The sequence below is a fragment of the Micromys minutus genome (assembly GCF_963924665.1).
Source record: "Micromys minutus genome assembly, chromosome: 1".
Classification (NCBI taxonomy): domain Eukaryota; kingdom Metazoa; phylum Chordata; class Mammalia; order Rodentia; family Muridae; genus Micromys; species Micromys minutus.
The window spans coordinates 169,549,427-169,573,372 of NC_137969.1; the positions used below are offsets into that span (position 1 = coordinate 169,549,427).

General features: G+C 38.2%; 1 protein-coding gene across 1 annotated transcript in view; it reads left to right on the forward strand.

The window, feature by feature from the left end:
• The first annotated feature begins 1,240 nt into the window (after positions 1-1,240).
• The window catches only part of ROCK2 (Rho associated coiled-coil containing protein kinase 2), a 95,899-nt gene continuing 73,193 nt past the window's right edge, over positions 1,241-23,946 (forward strand). Inside the window, exon 1 of the mRNA XM_080929676.1 lies at positions 1,241-1,708. Within this exon, the coding sequence (XP_080785802.1) occupies positions 1,568-1,708 (141 nt within the window). The 5' untranslated portion in view covers positions 1,241-1,567. The remainder of the gene's footprint in view (positions 1,709-23,946) is intronic.

The window sequence follows — 23,946 nt, forward strand, 5'->3', positions numbered from 1 at the left end:
TTCTCTGTGTAGCTCTGGTCGTCCTGGAACTCGTTCTCTAGACTTAGGTTGGCCTCAAACCCTCCTGCCTCTGTCTCTCCCCAGAGCTGGGATTAAAGATATATGAGGCCAACACCCTATTTGAAATCTTTACAAGTGGGGAAAAATCCCACTCAGTTAGGAGCAAGTGTGTTCTTATTTGTTTAGCTGCTCATTTCAGAGTGTTCATAATCCCCTTTGCATTTTTCCACTTCCGGTACATTTTCCTGTATTCTCAACTGGCCTGCAACACCCGCAGAATTCTTCACGTGAATGCGACAAGAGCTCGTTTGGATTATTCAGCTGCTGGAAGACTGAGTCCACTCCCAGAGCTCTGGTCATTGGGAACATTCTGAATAGCCTGGCTGTAAACATCTTCATGTAAAGTCCTTCTCTCTTCGGATCATTTCCTTACACTTGGACTTCCTTAAATGGCCTTACTGGGTCAAAGGGGCTCTGTGAACAGTTTTATAGCTCTTGGCACATAGTTTTCAGATTGCGCCCTGAGAGGAACTGACCAATGGCTCGAGGGGGTGGGGGGGCAGCAAGAGGGCAGGAATGCGAAGAAGCAGCCCCTTTCACTCTCCAAAGCAAGGGCCCTGCGAATGTAGAAGCGCTTCCTTATTGCCCTCCTTGGCCAGTGTCTAAGGTCTAAGGCTAGGCGGACACTTTGGTGAGGGAAGGGCACAAAGGTTTCGGAGAGCCTAGGATTTGTGTCCCGGAGGCAGAAACAACTCCTCCAGGCCTCCCAGTCCCCGAACAGAATTCAAACGAGTCCCACACTCTGAGCGCGGGCTAGGGGCGCGTCCTCCCCGCCCCCTGGGAGCCCCAGGCCAAGGCCCTAGGCGCGCCAGGCCTGGGAAGGGCGCTGACCCCGGGCGCTGCAGTTCGGCGCGGCTTGCATAGCTGTGCGCTGAGTCAGCGGGACACAGCGGGCGGGGGGCGCGGACGGCAACTAGGCCGCTGGGTCGGGCCGGCGACGCGAGACATACGACGGGGACCACGGGGCACCGCGCTGCCACCCGTCCCGCCTCCCAGCCCTGGGAGCGCGCCAGACAAGGCAGAGAGACTAGCCAGGCGGGAACGGAAAAGAAGCTTTGCTGCTCAGCTCGGTGGCGGGGCGGGGCGTGCCGCGGGGACGCGCTGGGGTGGGCGGGGCGGGAGCGCGCGCGGCCGACCGCGGGCGGAGGGGCTTGTGGGTAGCGGCGGCGCGCGGCCGAGTAGGGACGCGGCTAGGACTGCTTGTGAGGGGGAGAGGGCTTGTGGGCGCGCGAGGCGGCCGGCGGCGACATGCGGGTGGACGGGCGGCGGCCCTAGCGGCCTGAGCCCCGAGGGCGGGGCGGTGCGGCGCGGCGCGGGCGCCCCTTCCCCGCTCCCGCCCGCCGGGTCCTGGCGAGCTCGCTACGGGCCGGGCGGCGCGCGTGCGGCTGAGGGGCGGGGACGCCGTGTGCCTCGCTGCTCCCGGCCGGGCCGGGCGGCTCCTCAGACAGCGGCGCGCGGCGGGCCCGGGCGGAGGTTCCGCGGGTGGCGCTAGGCCCGGCGAAGCGGCATGAGCCGGCCCCCGCCGACGGGGAAAATGCCCGGCGCCCCCGAGGCCGCGCCGGGGGACGGGGCGGGCGCGGGCCGTCAGAGGAAGCTGGAGGCGCTCATCCGAGACCCTCGCTCGCCCATCAACGTGGAGAGCCTGCTGGTAGGTGCGGGCTAGGGAGGGAACTCCCGGCTCTGCCTGGTCCCCCCCTTGGCCCATCCGCTCAGCTTCCGGCTGCCCGGGGGGCTGGAGACCCAGGTTCCGGAGTGGATACCCTACCTGGGATTCTCCGGTCCACCTCCCTGTGGAGCGAGTGTCATCTCGGCCGCCCCCGTTCTTGGAGAGCGCGGGGAGGAAACACCCCTGGTCTCCTTCCCGCCTACCCAGTTGGTTTGGGGCGGAAAGGTGGAGGATTGGCCGTGCTTCCTACACTAGACTACCCAATTTGAAAGTGTCACGCAGTGTGGGAGCTAGAGTGAAATCGAGGGAGAAAGAAATCCGACGCTCTTCCTATTGGGAGTACCACCTGGGGCACATGACAAAGAGCTAGCTGCCCTCGATCCTCTTCGCCCGGAATCTGGGAACGCACAGCTTAAGTTTGCTGTTTTCGGTTGCTTTTGGACATTCCATAGTAGCTATTTAGTGCATTTGAATTTATGTAAATTAAATTTCCGGAGATTGTTGCTCTGAAGCCAAGAAATGAGTCTGAGTTGTAGAATGGAATAAATCTCTCCCCTTCATCTTGTCTTTCCCATAGCATTCAAGATCCAAATTAAGAGCCTTGGGAAAGGCTGCTAGCTGGAGCTTGATTAAGAAAACACATTTTACAACAAATGCCATGTAGAATGCTGGTATACTTCTGGTCATGTTGAGGGAAGTGATTATGATTGGCAAACGAATTTGATTAGTGTGCAGCTAGAGATTCATTTATGGGAGAAAGTGTTTTGAAAGTGTATCCCGAGGAGAAGTTGAAAAAAGATACTCTATTAGTTCTGGAGGGCTAGGCATAGGGTGGGTGATCAGGCATTCTGTGCCAAAAAGCGTGTCAGTTCTGAGCCCTTCTAGGAGATGCCTAGTGACTCTGATGAGAAAAACTGTCTCCTCCCTTTCCACTGACTAACTTTTCTTCTGAGGCCGTTGGTTATCCTTTGAGGTTTCTGGAACCATTTGCAGAGTGACTCAGTGCTGTTTGGCCACAGTGCAGGAACTGACTAGAGAGTGGGTATCATTCTATAGGATGTATAAATATAGAGATTTTGACTGTTTTGGGGGGGGATATAGTATGCTTTTTTGTTTGGTAGTGGGTTCCTGTGTTCTTGTGGACGTTTTGGAAATCTGCAGATTAGGATTAGTTGCTTAGAGGTCATAGCCTTTTCGTAGATAAAGCAAAGCTTCTCTGGCATCACCGCCAGCATTTTCACTTTGGTATTTTGCTAGCAAAACTTTGATCCTAGGCCAGAAAGTTCAGTTAAAAATAGTCTCTGTAAATCTCAGGTTCAGTCTCAATTCCAGATAGAAATGTTTTTACATTTCACAGTCATTCTTTGTATTGTTAGTGATGTTAATTATCATTATTAGGGTCATTCTGAGCTTGCACCCAAGTTGTTTATACCTGTGACATGACTATTTTGTCTTATTAAAATATTGCCTAAATTATTACACATGGTCAGTAACAGTTCCTTCATTGAGTGCTTATACACCACATTTGTTAAAGTGACATATTACCCTTACGAGGGTTGACTTCAAATGCTTATTTGACAGTAGGCTTACTGCTGCTTTTAGTTGATTACATGTCATTGAGAATAAGGACAGGTGCTATTCTAGAGTATAGCAAATGTTATTAAGTCAAAAAATGCCCTTTATTCCTTTAAAGTGAGGTTCCTGGTGCCTCTGTTGCACATTCATAACAGTTGAAAACATCATTAAAGTTATATCTAAGTTATGTAAATTTTATCATAAAGTTTTAGAATGAATTATGTGCTGGGTGGTTTTATGTCAACTTGACACAAGCTAGAGTTATGGCATTTTCTTACTTAGTGATGTGGGAAGGCCCAACCCATTGTGGGTGGTGCCATCTTTGGGCTGGTTGGTGGTCCTAGGTTCTGTAAGAAAACAGGCTGAGCAAGCCATGGGAAGCAAGCCAGTAAGCAGCACCTCTCCATTGCCTCAGCATCAGCTCCTGTCTTTAGGTTTCTGCCCTGTTTGAGTTCCTATCCTGACTTCTTTTGATGAGAAACTGTGTGGTACGGAACTATAAACCAAATAAACTCTTTCCAAACAATCATGGTAAAATTTTAATTGTAGTACTGTTATACATAAAACTTGCCATTTAAACCATGTTGAAAACCACAGTTGGGTGGTGATATGTGCATTCACACTGCTGTGCCAGTCACCACTGCTATTCATCCTCACAGCCTTTTCATGCCTCCAAGTTGTAACTCTGTAGTCTTTAAACTGATATTGTTTTTAAAACTATGTTTTAAAAAATGCTCACAAAATAATAGCTGTTATCACTTTAAAGATTTGAAATCTTGCTATGAGCTTTTTTTCACAATTAAATCATTGCTTTTCTTAACATTATATTTCTTCTGGTTTTATTCTAGAAAACATACCTTTACTAGTCTAATACAAACAGCCTGAAATTTAGTTACTGTATCTAGAAGCTTAGAAAGCACTATTGGAAGTTATATATTGCTAAATATGGCAAGTGAGATGAAACATACCAGAATTTTTTATAAAACATTTCAGTAGGTAAGGAAAAAAAGTTATACAAGATGGCATGTAAAGTTTTAGTCTACACTCATTTTACTTTTCCTCTGTGCATTTGGCACATTTTTGCTAGCTTTATGTTTTCTTTGAGGCAGGAAATGATTTTTGTTATAGATATTTCTTATTACGGTTTTAAAGTGCATGCAATTATCATTTTGAGTTTGCTTTCGTAAGTACTACTCATTGTCAAGCATACATAGGGCTGAATTTTAGGACACTATCGGCATAGACTAAATTATCTTGTTTCTCTGCAGAGGCTATCTACTTTATTTGTCTCTGAAATATGCAACTATTTTGAAGTTGCACATTGTGAGCTGCTTGGTATTATATAAAATAGTTTTGAGAGAGACTTGCTTCTGAAATTAAAAAACAAACATCTATCTTGTGTGTTTGAGTGTGGGCATGTGCCCTGCCATATGTAGAGGTCCGAGGACAACATGTGGGAGTCAGTTCTCTCCTCTCATGTGGGTTCTAGAGATTAGACTCAGGTCATGGGGTTGTCGGGCTTGGTGACTTGTAAGTACGTTTATCCGCTGAGCCTTTTTTGAAGGTCAGTAATTTTGAAATATTTTTAAGGGAGGACCTTAAGTGATAACCTTTGGGTAAATTCCTGTGTTGTCAGAGATCCTTACATTGCTTGCCTGATGTGTTTTACTTAACTAACATGTATGCTGGAGAAATGTCTTACGGTTTATGCTTTAGGATTTTATTTTGTTCTTTTAAAGAGTATGTGGCTATAGTAACATACAGTACCTAGGTTTTTATGAATGGGTAAAGGTGATCAAAAATTTATTTTACAATTTCATTGAGTTGAAAAATAAAATACCAATTAAAACTTTAAATCTACATTTTCTTATTTATTTCTGTGTGTTTTGTGTGGAGTGTTTTATGTCATGGCACAGGTGTGGAGGTTAGGGAACAATTTACAGGAGCCAGTTCCCTCCTTCCACTATGTGGATTCCAGTAATCAAACTAAGGCTGTCAGGCTTGGCAGTAACTGCCTATAACTGCTGAGCATTCTGCCAGTCCCCAGAAACACCTATTAAAACTGGTACCTGCCAGTAACTATATGAAAATATTACTGTATAGAAATTTTAATTTTGGTAGTTCTGGTTATTAAACTCAAGGCCTTGCACATTCTAGGCAAGTATCTGCTTCTGGGCTATGGCTCCAGATCATGAAAATATTTATCAGAGTACTTAGGTTCTTTCCATGAGTGCTTGCTCTTCACCCAATTAAGATACAGTTGCATGTGTTCACTCCCATAAGTAATGTCTGAGACTGTTTTGAAGATGTAATGAAAATGAATAGAATAAAATAAAAGATAAACAATGACTTTGTATGTATTCATTTGTGTGAAGTAGGAGGTGGATATTTAGAATATACAGATTAATTGCTTTAAAACTTCATTTTTGCTTTGTTTTGTTTTTTACATTTATTTATTTGTGGGTATGTGTGTATGGAGCTGAGGAAAACTTTTGAGAGTTGATTCTCTTACTATGTGGACTTCAAGATCTACCTCCAGTTTGTCAGGCCAGGCAGTAGTGCTTATTCCTGCTTGCTGAGCTATTTATAATATAAATATAAATACCTTTAATAAATGTTACAAGCTGGGCATGGTAGGTCACTCCTTTAATCACAGCACACAGAAACAGAGGCAGGCAAATCTCTGAGTTTGAGGCCAGCCTGGTCTACAGAGTGAGTTCCAAGCCAGCCCCAACTACATAGTGAAATCTTGCCTTTAAAAAAATTGTTATGAACAATTAGTGTTAAGTCTTTGTAAGGACTTTTTTCTCTTATTTCTCTTGGGTTGATAATAAGGTAGAATTACTGTGTCATAGGTTATTTGTATATTTGCTTTTTAGGAAATGACCAGATCTTTTTAAAGTAGTTAAACTATTTTATATTTTACACTTGTGCCAACAACATAGGAGGGAAGATTCCAGTTATTCCACAGCTTCCCTAACATAAGGAAAACAAAACAAAACAAAACCCTTTTGTGGGTAGTGGTAGTTCATTATGTTGTAATTTGCATATCCTGATGACTACCACATATATTGGCTATTTATATATAAATATATGTGAATCATCTATTAGAGTATTTGCCCTTTTGAAAAGTTGGGTGGTTATACAAGTTTTTATGTGCTAGACATAGAAATGATTTTGTGTACAGAGGGAATGCTGTGAAATTTGTCTTGAGGTTTTTCTCAGTATGTGGTATGTCTTTTTTACCAGTTTAAAAAAGGGTTATTGCCTTTTTTTGCCCAAGCAATTGTTGCCTAGCCCTATGGCATGTAAATACTCTCTTTTGCTTTTATTCTAGAACCTTTATGATTTAACATTTATAGATAGGTCTAGGATACATTTTACCAAGTTTAGTGTATGGTGTGAGTTAGGGATTGAAGCTGATTTTCTTTTTTCCTCCACATGACTAGTTACTCAGATTACTCAGCAGTCTCATTTATTATTATTATTATTACTATCACTACTACTATTTTGAGAAAAGTATTTTTCCTTTTTTACTGAGTTTCTTGTTGTCCTTGCCAAAATTCTGATTACTAGTAGACTTTTTCTTCAGATTCTTAGTCATGGTTATGTTGTCTAACCAAATTTTGTTTGAAACTTTTTTTTTTCTTTTTTTTTTTTTTTAGTTTTGTCTGCAGAATGGGCAGCCAGCCAACCATGACTAGTAAGATAGAAAGCATCTTAGATGTAAAAATTATTCTGTACTGGCTGCTCATGATGAGGGTTATTGAGGGAGAGAAAGTTGATAGCTCACTTCAACCTTGTAGGTCCAGGGTGATATGCCGTTGAAAATCCCCAGGACTGGTGGGGTGACAGTTAGTAGAGGTGTGTGCTGCCAAGCCTGAGTTTGGCAAACCTTGAGTTTGAGTGCTGGGACCCACAGGGTGAACAAAGAGAAATGACTCCTACAGGTTGTCTTCTGATCTCTACATCTGTACTGTGCCACATACACACAGTAAATGAAAGCAGAACAAGACAAAAAGCCACAGCCCACAAAAGCATACTTACTAGTAGTGGGCTAGCTTATTATATGGAGTTAACATGTAAGTTAGTATCAAGTCATGGTGGTGGTTCTGTATCTTTGCTGGGAGCTGCTCTCCTTGAATCCCGCTTTCCTGATCCTTCAAAGTGTGAGTACATTAATGTAGATGTTCTTGGACAGGTCTGCAGTTGGCTTGTTTTAAATGACCTTCAGTTACCTTTCTGGATAGTGGTCTGTTCACAGTGGCTTGTCTTCTCATTCTCATATTTATTCTCACTCATTCTTTCTCTTTCATATTAGGGTTGCTTTTTGGTTCATTGGCGTTAACTCTTTTGGAGGATATTTCTAAGGACTTTATGGCTTGTTTATCAGGCATCTGAAGTGCTTTGTAACTATTCCTTTTATATAATGCCTATTTTACTTTATTCTGTAAAAGATTTTGAACAACTTTAGTTATGTATGTGATAGGAAATTTACTTTTAAGGGATTGCAGATTAGGAACTAGTTTCTAACACTTCATTATTGAGGCTAGCGTTTAGCTCTGGAGATGAGAAGCAAGTCTGTTTTAATACTTGGGTAAATGGCACTAAGGAAGTCTTACAGTGTTAAAGTATTGTCTTTTTTTATACTTCCCGGCCTTTGAGGTTATTTATTTAATTTACTTATTATTGTTGAAATCAAGAGCTCACTTTATAGCTGACTGGTTTTTGTAGCCCAGGTTGTTCCTGAACTCATGAGCCTCTGCTCCAGTCTTCTAAATGTTGGGGTTACAGGCTATGGACAACACTTGGCTTGTGAGTTTTTTATCTAATGCATAGAAGGTAAACTATTAGGATATACCTGTTTTTACCTTCCTGTTAATGTTCTTTAGCTATTTGTTGAATTAAAAAGTACTTCAGTTTAAAGTAATAGGAATAATATTTTTAAAGGTGTAGTCCCTGTAGAAGTGATAGCACAATAGACCCCTGAGTGTTTTGATATGTTCTTGTCATTTGGCCTTAGTCTATTCATAAGAAGGAAGATAGGCAAACAACTGTATGCTGAGAAGATAGGTTTGGGAAGTCAGAACAGTTGGTCTCCTAGGAAAAGTAAATTGTAATGTAGGCATTTTTTAGGTTGTACTGAAACTGTGTTTAGAGAAAGATAAAACCTAATTTTGTTCTGTATTTTAGGTGAAGTTAAGACACTATGTGGGCTAAACAGCTGTTAGTCATTTGTGTGTCATCTGTTCCCCTGCCCTAGCTTCTAGTTAATCACATCTAATTCCATGTGGAGCCAGGTAACTTTTGTGTTAAGTCAGCTTTTCATGATCAAGAACAGATGAAAAAATGGTAGTATGTTTCAGGTTAATCCTCAAAACAGTATATTGGCTGTTATTAATCAAGCAATATTTGCTTACTAACAAAATTAAAAACAAAGTCAAAGGGCACGAGAGATTTTGATCACGATTGCAGGTGTTTTACATAGACAGATGGGTCACGGATTTGAGGCTAACCAGGTTTACAAAGTGAGTACCTGGACAGCCAGGGCCACACAGAGAAACCCAATGTCAAAAAAAAAAACAAAAAAAAAAACAAAAAAAAACAACAAAAAACAAAACAAAACAAAAAAACAGAAAGATCTGGATGTCATTACAAGTTATAATGAAAGACTATTGAAAAACTTGCAGATAGTAAGCATATTATAAAACAACTTTTATTATATTATATATTTATTTGTGTGTATGCATATATATTTGTGCCACTCAGAAGTCAGAGGACAGTTTTTGAGTCTCTCCTTTCTCCAGGAATCAGATTCAGGTTATCAGACATGCCAGCAAGTACTTTTACGCACGGAGCCATTCTGTTAACTCCATGATTACTACATTTTTATTTAACTTTTATCTATTTAATGTTTTAATGTTTCTTTTTTTAATAAATGTAATTTTCTTTTTCTATATTTAAAATAGTTACAAAATGAATTTTGAGTTACTCTTTCTGCTAGTGGTGTTCAATTAGAGGAAAGGAGTAATATATAATACTGTATTTGCTTATGAATCCTCATAATGGGTTGAATATATAATTTGCAGGCATAGACAGTGTGCATACTGCTATCTCTTATTTGTTCTTAGAATCAGGTCTGAAATTAAAGTCTGGCTGAGGGAAAGGTGTTAAATGACACTATTATTTGCTAGCTTTTCAAGGTCTTTGTATTTTCATCAGGATGGGGGGAGGGTCTGGCTGTCCTGGAACTCACTATGTAGAGACCAGACTGGCCTTGAAATCACAGAGATCTAACTGCCTCTGCCTCTTGAGTGCTAGGAATAAAAGCATGTGCCATTACACCTCAGATTCATTGAGGTATACTTTATGTGCTGTAAATTCATCCATTTTACATTTGCAATTCAATTAAATTGTCACCTTAACATGTTCTCATTACCTCTAAAATTCTATTGTTTAGGTTCTCAGTATTGACCCCAGTCCTAGTGCTGGGTCTGTATAAGTTTGTCTTTTTATAAAAAACAAATTCTACATAAATGGTATCAAACAGTGTATTAGTTACTTTCTGTTGCTGTGATAAAGCACTATGACGAAGGTAATATGTAGACCTAAGGTTATTTTGGCTTACAGTGCTAGGGGGATAAGAGTGCTTCATGGCAAAGGAGGCATGGCAGTAAGTAGCAGGTATGGAAGCAGGAGCAGGAAGGTGAGAGAGCTCATGTTTCCAACCACAGACAGGAATGAGAACAAACTGGAAGTGAGGCTTTTTACTCTCAAAGCATCTAGTAGCATGCTTCCTCTAGCAAGGCTCCACCTCCTAAAGGTTTTACAGCTTCCCCAAATAGCACCACCACCTGGGGTTGTTCAAATATCCACACTTGTGAGGGACATTTCTATTTTAAACTGTCACACACAATATGCCATCATTGCATCTGGCTTCTTTCCCTAGTATAATTTTTAGTTAGGTTCATCTATATTGTAGCATGTTAGTATTTTGTTCTTTAGTATTGCTGAATAGTGTTATTGCATGAATATATATTGCATTTTGTTTATGAATTTATCATAGGTGAGGACATGTTTTTATTTCTATTGGATAGATTCCAAAGAATGAGATTGCAGGGCCATGTGGTAGTTTATGCTTAATTTTGAAAAGCTGCCAATATTTTCTAAAATGGCCATACAATTTCCTATTCTTTCCATCAATGAATGGTAGTACTTGTAGTGTACTTTATTAATAACAAATGAATTTCAGTTGTGTTCTTTCTTTGAGAGAGAGTGTGTTCCTGTGTTGCCTAGGTTGACTGTGAACTCCTGGACATATAGTTAGGACAAAGCGCATCATGTTTTACCATGTCTTGATTGTTTTTTCTTTTGATTTTTAGTAGTGTACCACGAGTGTGCTGTGTATATTTAAACTTTTTTAATGTAAAGAGATGATAATCAAGTAATGAAGAGAGATTTTTCCTCCCTTCACATGACAATCGTAGTTAACAAACATTTATTTATTTTTTAATAAGCTTTGTTATGGAGCCTTTACTTCTGAGTAATGAAACTCCTGTTGAAATTTGTAAACTCTCATAGAAGGAGTGACTCAACTAGTTTTTTTTTTTTTTTTTTTTTTTTGAGACAGGGTCTCACTATGCAGTCCAGGCCTCCAAACTGTCTTTCCTCTTGCCTTAGCATCTTCAGTGCTAGGATCACAGGCATGTACCACCATATTTTGTTCAGTTATTTTTAAACAATACACGTTGAGGACTCTGATGTAAGCATAGTCTTTCCACCTTTTTTGAGTTTTGTGTTGGGTTTATGTTTTAATTTTATTTTAAACTGTTGTTAGGAATAAGTTTATAAACAATTTGCCATCTTGACCCCAGTTTGAGTGCTATACTTTTTTTTTTTGTATACAGTTCAGATAAAATTCTTATTGTTACTCTAATAACTAGTTTTCTATAGCATTATAGTAACTGCCATGATGTAACTGTTGCATTGGTTTTTGTCTTTGAATACTCTGCAAATTAGCATACAGATAACATGACCACTCTTGCTCATAGGTAGCATTGCATACTAATTTGTAGGTTTATATTACTTGTTCATTTTTGGGTCTTCTCAGATGATTCCTTACTTGAAAATTTTGTATCTGTAGTCTGTAGGACTTTAGTATTTTGTCTTTTGTTTAATCATACATCATCTAGATATACTTTTAGATGATTGTAATTGCTTGAGGTTTTTATTAAATATTAACATTTTAATTAAATATAACCCTTGCCTTTATAAAGAGTCAGAGGAAAACTTTAGCAAACAATTCTTTATTTAGATTTTTTTCTTTAATGTTGAACTCATGTTAAATTTACTTTTGGTTGTAGTGGTTTTGTTTTTAAGACTATTCAGAGATAGCTTCTGCCTCCCAAGTACTGAGTTTAACCATGAGTGCACCATGAGTGTGGTGTATATATTTAAATTGTTTTTATGTAAGGAGATGCTAATCAAGTAATGAAGATAGTCCCTCACTCCCTGCACATGAGAGTCATAGTAATAAGCATTTTTTAAAAGTAAACTTTGTTATTGAACCTTATACTTCTGAGTAATGGAAAGAGTCTTGTTGAACTGTGTAAACTCTGGTAGAAGTAGAGTTGGCTTAGTGTGTGTGTTTGTGTGTGTATAAAACACATTAGCATAGTAGTTTTGTACTGATTCAAGAGCTACTGAAGATGAACTTTGGTATGTTAATTCTTGCAAAAGCGTCTAAAGTATTAAATGTGGGGATTCTACTGTGGATATCCTCTTTTGGGAAATCTTCCTTTAGAGACCTTCTTGGGGAGATATCCCTCACCCCCACCCCACCCCCAGTGTGTCAGCTCCTGAAGTAGGTGGACTAAGGTAACCAGGGCTTTGCATTAAAGGAGCATTTCTGGTGATAGTGATGAAAGTATATTACATATCATATATATATATATATATATATATTTTTTTTTTTTCTACTAAGTGAAAAAAATCAGACACAGGTGTTTAAGATTTTTTTCAGAAGACAGACTTGCATATGTGGCTGACATATAGAAAGATGCCAGGGGTCATTACATTTTGTTTTTTAGGACTCTAGAAGTCAGATTAATTAAGGCTAGCTGGCATCTCTGCTTTTTCTCTGTTTCTTCTTCCCTCCCTTAATTTGCTGGGTTTTCTTTTCCAAAGGAAGCATATGTGTAAAAAAGAAAAAGAAATATTAGTGTGATAAGATGAACACAATTATCATTATACCTTATCCAAGTTTAAAAATACTGTGTAAAAACCTATTTGTAAGTTAATATTTAAATTAATTTGTATGTGTGTACACATGTGTGTACAAGTATAGGTACATATGAATTTGTAAAAATCAGGACAACTTTTGGGAGTTGCTTTTTTTCCCTTTCACCAGGTATTAAACTCAAGTCTTTAGGCTTGGTGGCCGGTACCTTCATTGGATCATTGGATGTGCCACCTCACTGGTCTCAAATATATAATTTTGTTATGGGACAGAGTGTGACCTTGGATTTCTGATTTTTAAAAAATTTCTGTTTATTCTTTTCCTCTCAACAAAACTTTATGTACCCTAGCTGGTCTAAACTTGTCATGTAGCAAATGATGACCTTGAACTTCTGTTCTTTCTACCTCTGCCTCTAAGCCTTGAGATTTCACAGGCCTGTGCCATCATGCCCCATTCTGGAGTGTCAGAGACTGAAGCCAAGGCTTTGTGTGTATTCTACTAACAGAACTATAGCATAAGCTCAAAATATGTAATTGTGATATTTCACATTTAATAATTAGGAAAGTGAAAAATAATGGTGGTTATAGTTATTGAGTCAGCTTAATTCATAAGGGAAAAACCCAACTAGAAATTTAAAATTTAATTTATGATCCTTCAGATTATAGTCCTAAAGATTATAATTCCTAAACACAATGTGTTCTGTGTCTATTTTGTGATATGCCTGTATTTCGAAACAGAAGCTTTCAAATATTCTTTTGTGGTTGTAGCAGAGACAGGTGGATCTCTGAAGTTAGGCCAGCCTGGTCTACAGAGTGAGTTCTAGGACAGCCAAGGCTACACAGAGAACCTGTCTCAAAACAAACAAACAAACAAACAAGCATTAAACCAAAACAACAAAAAAGAAGCAAGAAGTATAAAATACAGTTCTTATTTTTAAAACAATTTTGAAATTTTACATACAAAGCAGCTTTTGAGTTATTAGCTATACCAAGCAATATGGAGAGTGCTTTTTAAAATGTATGTATGTATGTATGTATGTATGTGTGTGTGTGTGTGTGTGTGTGTGTATGTATGTATGTATGTATGTATGTATGTATGTATGTATGTATGTATGTATGTATACAGCATCCTGCCTGCAGGCCAGAAAGGGCACCAGATCTCACTATATATGGTTATGAGCCACCATGTGGTTGCTGAGAATTGAACTCAGGACCTCTGAAAAAGCAGCCAGTGCTCTTAATCTCTGAGACTGCTGTTTAGATTTTTTAAATGCATTTTTGAAATTACTTTCTCAGCTGAGTGTAGTGGCATAGGCATTTAGTCTCAGTACTTGGGAGTCAAAGCAGGTGTATTTCTAGGAAGCTAGTCTAATTTATAAAGCAAGTTCTAGGATAGCCAGAGCTGTTACACTGAGAAAAGCCTGTCTCAAAAAACCAAACCAAACCAAAAATTAGTAAACAAATAGATAAATGTTTTTGCTATAGAAAATTAGAGAAAAAAGAGAATTCATCAATAGCTGATAAGTTGCCCACTCATTTTAGTCCCCGAAGACTTTTAATACTTTAGTTTTTTGTTATTAAGTAATATGTGTATATTGTCTTGTAGAAATTTGAGATATATATTGTAGAAACTAACAAACAAACAAACAAACAAAAAGTATTGGGGCTGGAGAGATGGCTCAGCAGTTAAGAGCACTGGCCACTTTTCCAGAAGTCCTGACCACATGGTGGCTCACAACTATCTATAGTGTGATCTGATGCTCTCTGCTGTACATGCAGATAGAGCACTTATATACATAAAATAAGTAAATAAATCTTTCTAAAAAGTGTCAATTAAAACATGAGTGTTGTGTATGCAAGTATGTTTGTGTAACACATATGTGCCTGCTGCCCTTGGGATTTCAGAAGAGGCATTGCATCCCCCGGAACTGGAGTTACTGGTAGCTGTGAACTAGCCATTGGACCTGAGTCCTGTGGAAGAATAGTCAGTGCTTCTAATAGCGAAGGCATCTCCAGTCCGTGTTTATTGATTTTTGAGATGATAATTAAGTTGGAGGAGAGTGCTAACATGATTTTTGTATTTAATATTTGAGTTACCATGGCTAATAAAGCTGCACACACTTGTGGCCAAAGTGTCATTAGTATTTATGAAGTGCTCAGGTGGCATAGTAAAAGAATCTTTATAGTTGTTAACCGTTGATTTGGAGGATGTGGCTGAGTTGGTAAAGTGCTTGCCTAGCATACTCTGGGCTTAAACCCCAGTACCACATAAAATAAGCACAGAGGGTGGGTGACCTTAGCACTCCAAGAGGCTGTCTCATAAAATGTGAATGCTGTCTTAAAAAAAACAAACAATAAAGCCCTAAATATTTAGCTTTTTCTTTTTTATAGCCTGGTCTATATAGAGAATTCCTGGCTAGCTAGTACTACATAGTAAGACCTTGTCTCAAAAATAATCAATGCAATCATAATATAGAAAAACATATGAAAAACAAGAGAGAACACTATAAACTTGCAAAGTTTGGAGACTTTCTGGAAAACAAGTTGTTTTCCATATGTAAGACATTTCCATACTAGAACAGATGATAAAATTAAGGCTAAATTTAGAGCTAAGAAAAAGAAACCAGCTCAAAATTGTTTTATGATAGTTTTTTTTATGAGAAAAGTTATAGAGTACTATAATTTTAAGAAATTACCTCCCTGCTATCCCCAGAAAGGGGCTTTTGGAAATTTTTGTCTTTCAAGATTCTGTAAGCCAGCCTCTTGGCACAGTCTCTTAATATTCTTAGGAACAGGTTTATTCAGTTCAATTCAGCAAACCCTCAAAAGCAAAACAAACATTTAAAAAAGTTACAAAAGCAATACATGCCTATTAAAATTTTTAAGAAATGTAATATATAACCGTTTTATCTGTGGCCTGTGTTATTGAGGCAGTAGACTGTGATACCAGCACATCATTCTTGCTGTTTGCATTTAATAGCATAAGGCATTATTTTTCCTTTAATCTCATGCAATAAAATCATGACTTTTTCCAGATAGTCTCATCATGTAGTATTTTTTTAAAGCATTTATTGGCTCTGCATGTGTGTGTGCATGAAGGTGCACATGAGCCATGGTGCGTGTGAGTCAATTCTTTCCTTCCATCCTGTGGGTCCTGTGGATTGAACTAAGGTCATCAGGCTTTGCGTGGCAAGGACTTTTACCATCTGAGTCATTCCACCAGTGTCAGCACAGTCTTTTTTTTTTTTTTTTTCTTAATATTTATTTATTTATTGTATACAAGTACACTGTCCCTGTCTTAAGACACACCAGAAGAGGGCATCAGATCCCATTACAGATGGCTGTGAGCCACTATGTGAGTGCTGGGAATTGAACTCGAGACCTCTGGAAGAGCAGTCTTAACTCTTAACCACTGAGCCATCTCTCCCGCCCTAGCACAGTCTTTTTTTTAATGTACAGTTTACTAATATTCAAAACTGATTTACACAAAATCTGGCTCACTCTGGAAAGGATGGAGGTGTGAGAATTGACTCTGAAATTGGTAGTATCTGTTTATTTTTATTTTATGTGTATGGATGTTTTGCTTTTATGTCTGTGCCTCTTGCCTGCCTAGTACCCTTGAAAATCAGAAGAAAGCATTGAGTCCACTGGTACTAGAGTCACTGATGGTTATGAGCCATCATGTGGGTGCTGGGAAGCTAACCCTAGTCCTTTGGAAGAGCAGTCACTGCTGTAACCACTGAGCCATTTAGAGATGCCAGCAGATACTCATTAGCTAACAGAGCTCACCTAAATTTAATTTGGCTCTTTCAAGAGAAGCCAGAGTTTATCTTATCTTTTTTTTTTTTTTAAACTCTAGAAACAGACCCTTTTCTAATTACAATTGTTCCACGCACTGGGTGATTGCTGAGATGCCTGGTTTTCTCCTCCATAGAGCTCTTGGGACTTGTTGTCTGAACCACCAGCCTAATTTTAATTTCATAGCTGCTGCTTTCTGTTTGATGTGTAAGTCCAGAGACACTTCGGTGGTCAGTCCTTTCCCTAGCTGTTCTTCTGTTCCCAACAAAGTTTTTTTTTTTTTTCTCTCTCGTTCTGAGGTTGACATACATGCTTTCATCTTCAAATTCGTGCTCAGATATCACCTTTCCCATTGCCTTAAGCATCTGTTTTTCCTAAGGTAGCCTTCTTTCAGAACTTGAAGTTTCTCCTTTCAATGTATGGTCCTTTTAATTGCAGCACCCATGATATTTTTCTCTTAGAATTTCTACTCAGTCTGATGCACCTGGGTTTTATCTGGTACCTCTCCTCACTAATATTACTTGTTCACAACTTTCTTGTCAGTATCTTAATTGTTTGTTGAAGATGTAGGCATTTGGCTCACAGGTTTTCCACAAGAGATTGACACTGTTCCTTTGTGTGAACTTAGTGTTTACATGGACAGGTACTCAAAACCCTGGCTTTCATCTCCTAATTCCATCACCCATCACTTTAGTCTTCCTCGACACTTAATTCACTCACTCAATCCGATGGAAATGTTCTGGATCTAATTGTCTGAAATCCATTTTGCTGTTTAGATCATAAATGTAAAATATCACACTCCCAGTCCTGCTCTAAGCTTTTTTAATTCTTTTACTAATTTATTTCTTTAGACTTTGAGATATATGGCTCTAAGCTCTTCTAAATGCTTCTTTCATTACTAGGCAAGAGTGTGGTGTCCATCAATCAGTTCAGGTCTCTTGCTACAACCCTCAGTTTCCTTGCACCGATAAATCTCCACTATATGCATCTGGCACAATCAGTTTGTCTCTGATCTACACAAAAGGTGTTTATTGGTGAGTTATAGAGGACAATCAGACAACTGTACATTCCTGTACTCCAGCATCTGAGAGCTGTTAAGACTATAGGCTTAGGGTAATTCTTTCCTTCTTCTTAGGAGCTTTCATTTCTTTCAATTTAGAAACAGTCTCTTCCACAGGTTCTGTTCCTGTTTCCTGGAAAATGGAAGTCATCAAAAGATGACTTAAGTTTTCTGTCATTTGACACACCAGTTTATCATTTTAGTACTATTTGTCTTTCCTTCCCTCTGTTTCTCCCGTGTAATATGTGTCATCGGGAAGATTCCTCAACTGCTTTGGATTGTTCCTTCGTTCTTGCTGATAAACTCTGTTGACTTTAATGTCTCTCCTAATTCTTCTAATTTTATTAATGATGTTCAGATGTCTCACAGAAACAAAATAACCAAAATGCCCTTAGAAAAAGAAACCTCAATTACTGTTAAAGCTTATGTCTCTTGGATCTGCTTATTTCTAGGACTTGCTTGATGGTTTATGTGTTGACTTCTGTTTTATCCACCTGCATACTTGTATTGTTACTTTAGACTGAGATGCCTGGTATCTCTTCTTGGTTCACTATAGTCTCAGAGATGAGATCACAGTTGTATTCCTTTCCCTCTGTTTGCAAATCTGCTATGATTTGGTCTCCAATTCGGTGATGATTTCCCCAGTCATTTCTCCTGGGCCAGTCCTGATAGTGCACCTCCTAAACATAGTTCATATCTCCTGCCACCCTGCTTGCTCCTCTCCTACTCAGATGACTGTTGCATCATTTCTATATCAGTACAGGATTTTCTTCTTCAGTGGTCTTTGCTCCAGTTTTTCTAGTCCTACAACTTTATGTTCTTCAGCTAAAGGACTTACTGTAAAGTGCAAGCCTTAATTCACTCCTTAACCTTAGTACTTAAATGATAATTTTCCCATTTATTGAAAAATTTATGTGTGTTTCTCTGGACAGAGCAAGCTGGCACTTCAGTTTTGCTATCTTCTTTCTTTTTCTAATCATTTTTCTTTATACTTAGCTATCAGCTCTTGGAGTGCTTACTATGCACAACATGAACATTACTTTTCTTGGTAAGGGTTTTGCCATAACAATTTTGGAGTATCTTTTTGAACAGTGCCCTTTCTTGGGTCTTCAGTACCCAATTTCTTATAGATTTGCATGGGCGCACAAAAACAGTTACAGCCTGTGTTAGGTCTCCTTGTCTTCTACAGTCTCTAGTCTTTTTATCACATCCAGTGCACATGGTTGTTGTTTTGTTTCGATTGTGTCTAGAATTTTGACCTATTTCTGTACCCTGTTTTTTTTTTTTTGGACATTCTCAGCGTTTCTTGAACTTAAAAAATGTATTGTGGTCAGATAAACATGATATACAAGTTTCCATCTGTGTTACTTTAAATGTGCAATTCAGTGGCACTACATACATTCATTGTATTGTGCAACCGTCAGCATGATCTATTTTTAAAACTTCATTACCTAAAATAGAAATACCTATTGAGCAATAACTCCCTGTCTTCACTGCAGCCTTTGCTATACTTCTCTGCAAATTATTCACATGGAATCACTCAATATTTGCCTTTGTGTCTAGTTTCTTTCAAAACTCATCCATTTGTGTTACTCTTTATGTCCCAAAGGTCTTGTGCATGTAAGGAGTAGTCATGCAATTAATGTTCTTGATCATTATTTGTGTTATCTTATTTTGCAGTCATATCCATTTCATACTTTTCTGCTCAGTGTGTGTTCAATTTTCCCACTCCTTGGCTTACAAGTAATGTTTTACGGGTTGAGTAGATGATGCTAATTTCAACATGCTTTTTTATAAGGGACCTTGGGAGGAAAAATGAGTATTTACAGCTTGCACTAGATTTTATGGTATGTAAAATGACAGATATTAGACCTTACTTTATACATGTAAATATACATGTAAATATGATAAGTGAAACATTCGAAATTATAATGTATTGGTTCCCACAAATGTACTTTCTATTTCATGCAATTTTAAACCATTCCTAATTGTATTTTAATGCATTTAACAAGTACTGTGTTTGAGTGAATAATGGTAACAGAAAAGACAGTACATGCAAAGTTGGAATTATTTCTTTATAGGACATACATATGTGTAGACAATGCATAAACCACTCACAGTTACTGTAAGGAGAGATCAAAGGAAAGATATTCACTATTGTGAAATGCAAAGACTTTTATGGCCATTTTGTTGTTGTATGTCATAATGTTTTATTCATTCAACAATATACCCCTTTTTTCTACTTACTTACTTGTCAATTAACCATCACAATCAAGATAGGCAGTGCTTTTATCACTTCAAAAAAGATGGTCAGTCCCATCATCTCTAACAATTTAATTTTTTCTCATTATTAATTGCTTCTCTCTTCTAGCATTTCCTAGAAATTAAAAGTTTTAGTATAGAAGCATATGTTTTTGTGTATTTTTCATTTTGCATTTTTTTTTGCAATTCATACATATTTCTCAAAACTTTCACAGGGGATAAAAAGTAAGTTAAGCATTTTATCAACTGGCAGAAGACCTGGGACTTTGAAGTCAGACTTAAGTGACACATCATTAACCTTGGACACAGTAGTAGCCAAAGCTACATGTAATTGTTTCCTATTGTGTTAAAACAATAGTGCAGATCAGTGCATTGTGTTAACATAGAATTGAACTTGGAGTTGTGCTGTTTGTAAAAGTACATGAAATAAGAGAATCAACTGTTCTTGCTTCATTTGCTTTTATAAGGAAATTATCTTCCTGTTACATTTGAAACTTATGGCTCAGTGTATGATCTTTTTTTGTACATGTTATTTTAAAAAAGATTCTTACACCTCTTTGTTTATGTGTGTCTATGATATGTGTGTGTGCGCACATATGTATGCACCCTCTGAGGTTAGAAGGGGTTATGAAATCCCCTGCAGCTGCAGTTAAAGGAGGTTATGAAACTGGTAGAATTGTATGCTGGGAATTGAAATCAGGTCCTCTTCAAGAGCAGCAAGTTCTCTTAACTACTGAGCCATCTCTCTAGCCTCTTTTATACATATTCTATGAAATCTTAAAAAAAAATAGTGTGCTTGGAAGGCCAGTTGTTGCTTTTTTAATCTCAGTACTTTTGCTCCCTATATAGGTAGAGCAAGATAGGTCTCTGAGGTTGAGGCCACTGTTGCACATATCAAGTTCCAAGCCAGCCAAGGCTAAATAGTGAGACTATTTCAAAAAACAAATATACAAAACAAACAAACAAACAAAAAACAGCAGCAGCAACAACAGAACAATACATTTTTGTCTGGAGAGATGGTTCAGTGGCTAAGAGCACTTTTCAGATCCTAGCACCAAGGTCAGGAAGCTCAAAACCAACCCTCACTCTTGTTCTAGGGGCTCTGATGTCCTCTTCTGGCCTTTGTTGGCACAAAGGTGCCGTGTATTCACACACATTGGCACACACAGTTGTAATTACGAAAATAAAAATAAATCTTAAAAAGTTATGTTTAACAGTTTTTGAGAACACAACGTTGAGATCAAGCTTGTTGATGATTTTGACTTGGCTTACATTTGCTCCTTTCTTTGGCCAAGAAAGGGTTATTACTCTTGCCCATTAGTGTCTTCTATTTGTTTGTTTGTTTGTTTGTTTTTGCTTCTATCAGTTCTCCTTTATATATTTAGGAGTTGTATTCAGTGTCCTCAGTGTATAGTCATTGTGTCATGACATTTCTTTTATCTATTTCTTTAAAGTCTGCTTTGTTTGATGTTTGTTCTTATTTTAATTGGTTACTTTTTCTATTCAAATAAATGTAATTATTGGGGTTTTAATTTACTATTTTAGATTTTACTTTTTGAAAATTGGTGGTTTTGTGTGTGTGTGTGTATGTGTGTGTGTGTGTGTGTGTGTGTGTGTGTGTGTGTGTGTGTATGTTTCACCTTATTGCACTTGGGCTTAATCATTTATAATGATCTTATCCCTTCCCTCACTCTCTTGCTTATTATACAGTCTTTTGCCTTTTATTTTACTGGCTTCTCTAGGCTCGTTATTTTGGTTTTCAAATTCCTAAAATAAAAATAATATAAAGCTTTCATGTTTAATAAAAACTTGTTTTGCTTTATGCTTATTTCCGGTCTTATTGTGCAGCTGCTGCCCAAGCTGACCTTGAATTTATGGACTAAATGGATCCTCTTGTCTTAGATTCTTGGGTCTACGTGTGTACCCCCTTACTGGCTTATGGTAATTTTTCCTGTTATGATTCTGACAGCTATACAAAGGAAGATCAGTGTAATAACCTTGTAGATCATGAGAAATGAACGTTTGTGAAATGAAATGCTGATTTGAACACTTGTGTATAGAAGCCATAGTATTTTCAGATGTTTTGTGCCCCTCCCCCTTAAATACAAACTATTCAAGTACAAAACTAAAAGTAATTAAAATCATTGTAGATATTTTGATTTTTAACTTTGGCAGTTTTTCAAAGAAATATAATGAAATACAGAATTTTTAGTTTTAGTCATCTCGGTTCATACCACGTTTATTCCATATTAAATTTTGTGTCATTATGTTTTCTCTTGAAGAATCTCTACCTGCATGTACTTGTATTTTTAAATCAAGTCTGATGTAATTAGTTTTTGTTGATTTTTTTTTTTTAATGTTTTCAGTGCGGGGAATTGGACTCAGGGATTAATAAATGTCAGCTAAGCCATAGAGCTGCATTCTCAGTGCTACTCACTTGTTTCTTTGTTTTAGATAGGCTTTTATGTAGCCCAGTCTAGCCTTAAAATTCTCTATGTAGCCTAGGCTGGCCTTGAATCCTCTTGCCTCTGTTTCTAGTATTACAGGCATGTACCACCATACTCTGTTTTCTTTTTAAAACTTTATTTGTATGTAAGATCTCATTAATTTTTCCTCAGCCTCCTAGTAGCTGGAATTACAGGTATGCACTACTATCCCTAGCCATATTTGGTGTTTTAATACTGAATGTTCATGTGATGCTGTTATTTTCTTGCTGTGTTAGTTGGCACCAATATTAACTTTCAGATGAGAGTAGGTTTTGGTCACTAAGCTTCTTAGAGCAAAGATATTAGGTCATTCACCTATGCTATAAACCTTTGTTGAAATGATAGATCTGCCAGTGCATTTAGTTTACTTGTTCAATATCTTATTGTATTTATTGGGAAAGTGAACTTATTTCGTGATTTTTTTGTTAATTTTTTATATCTTGAGAATATGAGTTTCTGTTTATTCCTTCTAACCCCAGCTTAGCTGTAGGATTGGGTATTGAAGTTATAGCAGTGACCAAAACACCAACATTCCCTTCCTGCCACTTTACATTTTTGGGAGCCATATGATAGTTAAGTGTCTTAGTATTCTAAGGTAAGGGGAAAGAAGAAAAAGACAAGAAACAGTGTTTAAAGTTTAGACAGTAAAATCTAAAATAGAGATCTGGTTGGGAGATCTAACCATGCCAATACAATGTGAACCCTCTGGAAAGAAATGGCTTGTCTAAACTCTGATCTGAGAACATGCCTGGCATAATCCACTTTGCAGGTCTTCTCTGACAGCGGGGGCAGGGGGACAACTTTTATATACACTATACTTAGAGATCCCATTCAAATATTGTCCAAGTAACCGTGATTGAAAATGATCATGGTCTAGGATTATGTACTCTATCCTGTTTTCATGGCCTTCTGTCTCAGTCTGGAACAACTCTGAGAAGTCTTTCTTTTGAGTTTCCTGCTCTCCAGAGTTTTGAAGATTACAAGTTATTATTTCTGAAATTTGGGTTTGTCCAGTGTTTCCTGGTAGTTAGAGCCTGGTTGGTATTTTGGCTGATAACACAGACAAGATGGTGTGTTCTCAAATCTTGGTGGGCATATGAACGTTGGTGAGATTATCACTGGCCACTTACTTAACGATAATCTCTCCTGTTTCTAATTTTCCTCATTCATAATTAATAAGTATGTTGTGAGCCGTCATGTGTTAATTAATGTTGAGCTGCCCTGTGGATGTTGGGAACAGAAAACCCTTGTTTTTTGCAAGAACTACATGTGCTCTTAAATACTGACCATCTCTCCAGCCCCTAGTATTTTGTGAGGAGGGACTAAGAGTATCTGAAACCATGTTTCTATTTCTACTTTTACCCACTAGTTTTAGAATCTGTTGAAAATTTCCAAATTAGTCAGTGTTCTGTAAAAATTTCTAGGGGGGTACTGTCATAACTGCACTTCTGTCACACATAGACTAAGACTAGAATACCTGCCATTGCTTACTTGATAATTAGGTTCCAGATTTGCCACTAGAGACCATTCCACAATAGCCTTTATGCCCCCTTTGAAATATCACCATCAGTCATTATGAATAGAAGAGGGGCAGGAAGATTGTTAAGAACCAGAATACTAGGAAGTTTGCTGTGAAACAATCTTTCCTAGAAGTGACTGCATAAACAAGACTGGAGTATCAATGAGTTTGTTAACAAGGAAGGGAGAAAATTTTGTGGGATTCCACCCCTAGGCAATAGAGACTTTGGGGAGAAAAATTAGCCTCTCCAGGGCATGAGTGCCTTTTTTGTTCAGTGCAAAGT